Source organism: Adiantum capillus-veneris, chromosome 20 (assembly GCF_014529385.1).
Source record: "Adiantum capillus-veneris isolate H3 chromosome 20, ASM1452938v2, whole genome shotgun sequence".
Lineage (NCBI taxonomy): Eukaryota > Viridiplantae > Streptophyta > Polypodiopsida > Polypodiales > Pteridaceae > Adiantum > Adiantum capillus-veneris.
Window position 1 is genome coordinate 135569554 of NC_140950.1, and position 7809 is coordinate 135577362.

The 7809-nt window shown below is 45.1% G+C and overlaps 1 protein-coding gene across 2 annotated transcripts in view; it reads right to left on the reverse strand.

Moving 5' to 3' along the window:
• LOC147433289 (DNA gyrase subunit B, chloroplastic/mitochondrial-like) overlaps positions 1–6559 on the reverse strand; it is a 142407-nt gene extending 135848 nt beyond the window's left edge. For both annotated transcript variants that reach the window (XM_086492901.1, XM_086492900.1), the window contains exons 1-4: positions 6270–6559; positions 6084–6201; positions 5903–5983; positions 5700–5813 (exon numbers count right to left, since the gene is read on the reverse strand). In XM_086492901.1, coding sequence (XP_086349027.1) covers positions 5700–5813; positions 5903–5983; positions 6084–6201; positions 6270–6481 — 525 coding nt within the window. In that variant the 5' untranslated portion in view covers positions 6482–6559. The remainder of the gene's footprint in view (positions 1–5699; positions 5814–5902; positions 5984–6083; positions 6202–6269) is intronic.
• Positions 6560–7809: the final 1250 nt, after the last annotated feature.

Consider the following 7809-nt stretch of genomic DNA (forward strand, 5'->3'; position numbering starts at 1 on the left):
TCAGCCCTTAGCATTTTCAGTTTTCAGCCCGTCTCATCGTCGTCGACATCGTCGGCAAGACCATTGCATTCAGACCATTGTAGAGATTTGTGCAATCAATAGTAGACCGCTCTCGCCATAAAGAGTGGGGCCCTTGGAGGAGGGTTTGACAACATTGTGGTGTCGTATTCTTCTCTCTCTATCTCTCAATCTCAGCACCTTCATTCACAGTGTTCTTCCACTTTGTTTGTGATCATTTGCACTCTCTTATTAAAGGAATGGAAGGCTCTGCCTTCCGCAAGTAAAAGGAACCCTTGAGCACAATTCGGAGCACTCATCTTGAGCAAAGTTCAACATTCACTTCCGCTGCACCTTACAGCTTGTATGCCACCGATCGGTACGGTAGCATCGCAGAGTGTCAGAGGAGGGGGTTCTCGCACTTCTCAACCATCAAGGGGCTGAAAACAGAGAAAAAACAGGAAGTAATAAGTACCAAAATGGTGCCGATTGGGTGTAGATACCTGTCCAAGGTGTAGATCTACAAGTGCCTGTGAGTAGAAGGGTCTCGCATACAAGTCTTGGCCGCTCCTGGTCTTGCAAGAGGCTTAGCGTTTGCAGAAAACGGAGCAACCTCAAAAAACGCAGCAAGTGCACAAAAAAACGCAGCAAGTGCACAAAAAAACGCAGCAAGATCTGAAAACGAAGATCTGTCCAAAAAACGCAACCTGGTCTAAATAACGCAGGCTGATCTGACCCCGATTTTGGGTGCGTTTTTGCTATTGAAGGGGAGCGCTAGAGAGGGATGTCACAGATCATGCCTAAGATGGAAAAACGCTGGCTGTTTTGCAAAAACGCAGAGGGTCCAAAAAACGTTGGGTGAGATCTGCAGTTTCTTCTCGATGGAATGGTGCAGATCTGCTAGCGCTAGGCCTTGGGGAAGAGATCGATGCAAATTCTGTTGGTTCTGGCGACTGATACCATGTGAGAGTGAGCAGCGAAAAGGGTGTGAGCCACGCGCGCCGAAAACGCTGAGAGAGAGAGAGAGAGAGAGAGAGAGAGAGAGAGAGAGAGAGAGAGCACAAGTGCTTTGCAAATGATGCTCTCAATACACAATCTCAATCTGAAAGACTACAAGACCCTAAGCATTCTGTTTATAGAATCTTAGGTTGAGGTAGGGCAAAATGTGTAACTGGTGCAAAAAACATAAAAGCCCAAAAATGGCTAAAAATGTGTGCACCCAGCCAGGCTCAGAAAATGACCGGCCGGACACGTGCTAAAGTGTCCACCCATGCAATCTACATGATGTGCGACGGGTGGCCAACTCGGGACAATCACTAGCCGTACAAAATGGCGAAGCAACGGTGATGTAACTCTAGCAGGCTCGGCATAAGGATCCACGGAACCCATCAAGTACCTTGTCGTCGACATAGACCCAGCTGTATCAGTCGTCATCGTCGTCGTCATCGTCATCGACATAAAATCTTAGTACTCTCGTACCCAGTAGTACCCAACATCAGTAGCATCAGTACTAGTACCCAACATCATTAGCATCAGTACCCATTAGCATCAACACCTTAGCATTTAGACTATTGTGCAAGAATAAAGAAAGTACTTACTCTAGCAACAGAGCAAGGGGGCCCTTGAGGGTTTGGGACCCGGCATTCAGTGTCGTCTCTTTTCTCTCTCTCTCTCTCTCTCTCTCTCTCTCTCTCTCTCTCTCTCTCTCTCTCTCTCTCGTGTCTCGCTCTTTCTTTCAGTTCAGTTCAGTTCTTTCAAGCAAAGTAAAGTGTCCCTTGTGTTTGTGCAGAGTACTAAATCCGAGCTAAATCCTTACACACTTCCGCTGCACCCAACACGAAGACATGTAAGCAAAAGGAACGCTAAAGGTAATGTGATATCACCGTCACTGGCATATGAAGCCACCGCTCTAGCATGTGTCAAAACCTCATCGACATCTCGCATACATCTCCGTTGCTGCCTCATACGTCTAAAACAACGGTGCCTAATGTGCCATGTGTAACCACAATGCCAACTACGCAAGTATCAGCAACTGCGAGACTGCCGTCTCTTACGAGTCATCATGGTAGACTGTGAACTGTCACACGTTTGCTATATGGATGCCAAGAAACCGTAGTATGGCAAGAAATCTTGGGTAAAAACCGACAGAGTCTCCCTTGTAAACTGAGCAAAACCTCAAGCAAAAATCTCAACCATAAACCATGTCAAACTAGCAACAAAGTGGAAGATCACTCGACCACTACACAATCAATCAATCGCATCAAAATCGATGCTTGTATATGCATAAAACAGCTCTACAGTCTGCTATCTGCATGCATACAATCAAGGACAAACAGCTCAACCGAGTGTAAAGCGCATAACCATATATACAAATAAAGAGCAAACAAGCTCAAAACGCACCCCACAAGAAGACTGCCTACAAATTGTAGCCACACGAGCATATGCAATTGACAAAACCTGTCAAAGTGGGAGTCAAACTCGACCACTAAACCATCAGAGAGTAAACTCTAGATACGCATAAAACATGGCGAGAATCTGGAAAAAATCCAGCAAAGTTTTCCATGAAAACTGAGTATAATCTCAAATAATCTCAACCATAAACAATCAACAACACAAAACAATGCGTAAAATGCATCAATGAAGTCGTTCCAACAATGCGCAAAAAACAGACTCAATCTCTCATCCACACATGTCATACACCAAGTCAAAAGTGACTAAATGCTCTCCAACCATGATGGAGAGAAGCAAGACGAAACCTCTGGGTTATGATAAAAAACGCATAAACTTGTCCGAGACCAATCCGTCTCAATCACAGATCCACAATGGGCATACATAAATGCCAAAACTATGGAAACCAAGCTCACTCCCACACGAGTGGCTCTCTGGACGACAACACCTGTCCAAAACACATGTATACCTGTGAACCTGACACTTGTGAGCTATAATAAGCTCAATCCGTATTTGCATATGCATATATAGCAAATCTGCACAAAATCATATGCATAAATCACTCTGAAGAAAAGTCCACACGATCACAATGCGTACAAAACCGAATCCGGATGTGTAACAATCCAAAAGTCACATCCCAAAGCATAACTTGCATGCGCAAATGCAAGGTAAATTCTCTCTCAAATAGCACTACAGTGTGACAAACATAGCCAAAGACGCAAACTACATAATGCTCTGCAATGTTGGAATCCAAACTGCAAAGCTTCTATACGTTGAAATTGCTACAGGTTGCTGCAGAAAATTTAGAGCTCAGAATTTCAGAATTTTGATATGACCAGCGCGTTCTAGCACGTCCGGAACGTGCCAAAACCCTACAATAGACTCCTAGATCATATCTATCGGACTCCGTACAACGAAGATATGCAAAAAACATTGTTTTGGGAGACGAAAGCAGCAAAAACGAGCTACAGTACTTCTTACTCCTGCTTCTTCTCGGCAAAAATCAGCAATGGCTTGTTGCACAAGCACTATACAAACTGAATACACATGCCTAACCTGAGAGCTGCAATCCAAGCTTCTCTTGCACTGCAATCTGCGTGCACACAATGCCGACGTAGAAGCTTTCGTGTACCAACAAAACCGCTCGCAAACCTATAATGCACACACGTTGCCAAGTTGCCCCCTTCTCCCTTCTCTTCAATCTGCTACCATCAATATGCTTGTCATTGCGAATCCATCGACTCGACCATCACACTTTCCCGCCACGAAACCAAAGCTCTAATACCAATTGAAAGTGCGTGGTGCACAGAATGCGTGTGCCTGATGCGGTGCGCGAGAGGGAAGAGGAGAGATCGTGCTAAGTGGATGGAGAAAGCCTCCAAGATCTAAGGAGCTCCTTATTCTTTGGTATAAAAAGAATAAGGTTAGTTTGGTTAATGGACGGCCGGACATCAGACGTCTAGCCCCAGGCAAAGGCATAGCACCTTTATCCCAACACATAGGAACATCCTACCAAGCGGCCAGCAGATCCTCTTTGAGAGAGAACCTCACCAATCTTATGCTGTAGATTTTCTAACATAACCATAGAAGGTGCCATAATACGAGAGAGAGAGAGAGAGAGAGAGAGAGCCAATGAAAAATACCCTAGGCTAAAACCTTGATGTTTTCTTCCTCACCCCTCCACCATAGAAGAGTAAACCTGCAAAGGTGAGTGTAGGATAGTGTTTGAGTAGGCGAGGCGAGGATGGGCGGGTTTAATAGGGGAAGGGGGGGCGGGTGTTGCCTAGTTTGATAAACAGACGGGAGTTGGCAAGGGCACCAGGTGGTCGGGTGCAACAAGGGCAGACGCGGGCGAACAAGGAAACGGTGACAGAGGCAGACGCGGGCAGATAGGGAAGCGATGACAGAGCAAGGAGAAGCAGGCACGGGTGAGGAATGCATAGCGAGCAGGGCGTGATAGCAAAGCGAGCAAGGGTGACGGGCTGATGAAACCGATGCGCAAGCAGGTGGTGGGCTCACGAAACTAACGTGCAACGTTGGTGAAGATGGGGGCAGAGCAGGGGCATGCGGGGAGGACGACGGGCAAGTTAGGGTCTCATAGGGTTAGGGTTTCGACGTGCAAGTAAGGTTCGTCTAAGGTTGCGACTTGCCGTCCGTCTTCTCTCTCTCTCTCTCTCTCTCTCTCTCTCTCTCTCTCTCTCTCTCTCTCTCTCTCTCTCTCTCTCTCTCTCTCTCTCTCTCTCTCTCTCTCGTTTTCACACCTATCCCGTGTGCTTAGAGCACGCCACTCACACTAAGCTCTTAGCTTGGAGCTTTAGTGCAACACTCTAGATTGTCTTACTATGGTTTACGACTTGCAGCCCGTCTTCTCTCTCTCTCTCTCTCTCTCTCTCTCTCTCTCTCTCTCTCTCTCTCTCTCTCTCTCTCTCTCTCTCTCTCTCTCTCTCTCTCTCTCTCTCTCTCTCTCTCTCTCTCTCTCTCTCTCTCTCGTTTTCACACCTATCCCGTGTGCTTAGAGCACGCCATTCACACTAAGTTCTTAGCCTGGAGCTTTAGTGCAACACCCTAGAATTGTCTTACTATGGTTTTTTCTCCTTCGCATGTTGTTTGCTTTGTGATCATTGCCCTTTTACTTATGGATCACCACTTGCAACATAAAACATAGTGGTTTTTATGAATAATATCATATTTCTAATGTAGGAACGCATACAACTTAATGCACAAGCATTTGACAATCAGGATGACAACAAGTTGCGTTCAAAACATCATCCTTTTGAATGTCAAAAAGTTTTTGATGAATGTAGTATGTTTCCCTAGACTTGAAAAGTATTTTGTTTGATAGTGATGGGACAACATACAATGACAGTGGGCACCACGTAAAAGCATAGGGCAGGCAACATGGAATATGAATGTGATTCAAACTACACGGTCCAATTATACCATGCCAAGTACCAATGTGATCTTCAAAGAATCTATATTTATACTATTATAAAAGGGGGAGGAATTCCGGCCCCCTCCCCCGGACACATGGCGGCAGCTCCTTCAACCGGCAATGTCTCCTGCAGCTCCGACGGCATAGGGGACTGATCGCCGGCAGAGAGAGAGAGAGAGAGCCGAAGGCCGCCGGCCATACTAGTTTGGTAAAAGAACTCACAGTTTTTGAAAGATTCATTTGAGAGCATAACACATGCCATATAAATGAACACTTTACTAAAGAAACCAAAACTTGTAAAGGGAAAAGATAAAACACAAACCCCTCGCCCATCATCAGTGATGCACACCGAACCATCTTCATACAGCACAACATCAATATGTGACGCAAACTCCGCTTGTGCCTCGTCGATGGCATTATCTAGTACCTCAAAAACCTGAAGGTGAACAAAGTAGAAATCTCATGTCTATAGAGTATTGAAACAACCGCAAGTAAGAAAACCATCGTTTATGAGTTCGGGCTTACCAAATGATGCAGCCCACGAGAGCCAGTGCTGCCTATGTACATTCCAGGCCGTTTTCGAACAGGGTCCAATCCTTCCAAAACCTGGAGAAACAAGAAACATGAAGAGAGAGAAAGTTGAAACTTTGCAAATATGTGCGTCTGCATTTTGTGCGTGTAAGTAAGTACATGTGTGCATTGGCACCTGAATTTGTTCGGCATCATATGCAGACGAGGCAGCATCAGTAGCAGGAACCTCTAAGGCCAAGCTCGCGGTCACAAAACCCCTGGACAGCACCTCTGATTTACCGTTCAAGAATCGTCTGCGTTGCAAAAGGCGAAATGAGAGACAGAAGTCACAAGACGCACGGTTGTAAGAAAGAGGCATCACCTGCTCAAGCTTTGCGAGGTTCGAGGGTCGCTTAAGAGAAAACGTGTATGACGAAAAGGTCTAGGGGGCCTCCGCGCTCTTTGGAAAGCGATGGTGAAAAAGCGGCGAGACCCGCAGGAGGCCATAGCCACTAAGAGTGTCGCAGCAGAACGGTGAGGACGGTAGTGGGCGGGGGAGGACGGGAGACACCGCACTGCAGCACCAGCTGCCATCAGTCGACGAACGTCAAGTTAGTAAACCCTCTAACTGTAATTCATCAAATTCGTTGGATGTATGGAGTGTTGCATGCAAGATGCCCCTCATGTTAGTGAACTAGTTCAAACTTCAGCTCTAGATCTACTTTGATCCAAGAAGTTAGGCAACGTTGATACAATTCTAGATGCCCTTCGTGAGGTGGGTATATCAACTAAACAACTAGATTTGCTTTCAGATGAGCTTGAAGGTTCGTAGAATAGGAGAAGGAAAAGAGATCTTTACAATAACAAAGTACTTAAGCAAGAATTGCAGAATGTCTCGCACACTATTTTTCCTCTATAGTGTTTTACTCTCCTTGAATACAAAGACTGGTGGAGATGAGGTTCATCTCATACTCCCACGATATCTAATTGTAAGGCTTCCATACACTGGCTAGACCGCAAGTCCGTAAACCTTAAAATTTTGGGATCTAAATGGCTAGATCAATTTGTGCAAACCTTACAGTTATACAAGAACACTACTGAAGTGGATACAGTTTTGGGAAGTTGCTCCCCCATTTAACTTCAAAGACAACAAAAAACCTAAGATAGAATTAATCACTAGTGTTAGAGGTACTTTACTCTCCTTGCAAACACAAGGCAACAAAAAAATAGAGAGAGAGAGAGAGAGAGAGAGAGAGAGACTAAGGCAGGTGCTCGCTTGCACCAGTCATCCCCTCACAAGCCCATGGAGGCATCAAGCTACAATACCGCCACAGTAGTGTGCAAAACAAAGAAGACCAAACTGGAGGCCTTGATAGTGCACAAAGAGAGAGAGAGAGAGGGCTCACACTTTAAAATAGAAACTACTATCTAAAGAGTTGCCTTGAAGACAATCCTTTTACCTTCCAATTTGCAATCGATGGAATCTTGGATTTTTCTCATGAAACAATCCAACTACAATGTGTGGATGCCCTATTAAAGTCACCTCTCCCTTCTTTGTCAAGCTTGCCCAATAAAGCTACTTTTACTTAAAGCTTTAGAAGTTTTGCACCTACATACACAATGTAAGATGAGAGGTGACTCTATTCTCCAAAAAGATACATTGTCCACGTTGGCACGAGCGACTTCTAGCCTTAGCAGCTACTAGGTTTGTGCTTCTAGTGTTGAAGCAAGGAATTTTCAAAAGCCCCCACAAGAAGCTTCCACTTATGCTTCCAATCAGGAAGGTAAGTGCTTGTCGTTGCCATCGTGTTGCTAAAATTGCTTCTATCTGATTTTAGAGGAAACAAATTGATCATAGTATAAACAAAAATTACAAAGTATGGGGATGAGCGTTTAAAATTAAATAGAAAATTGTCCATGTG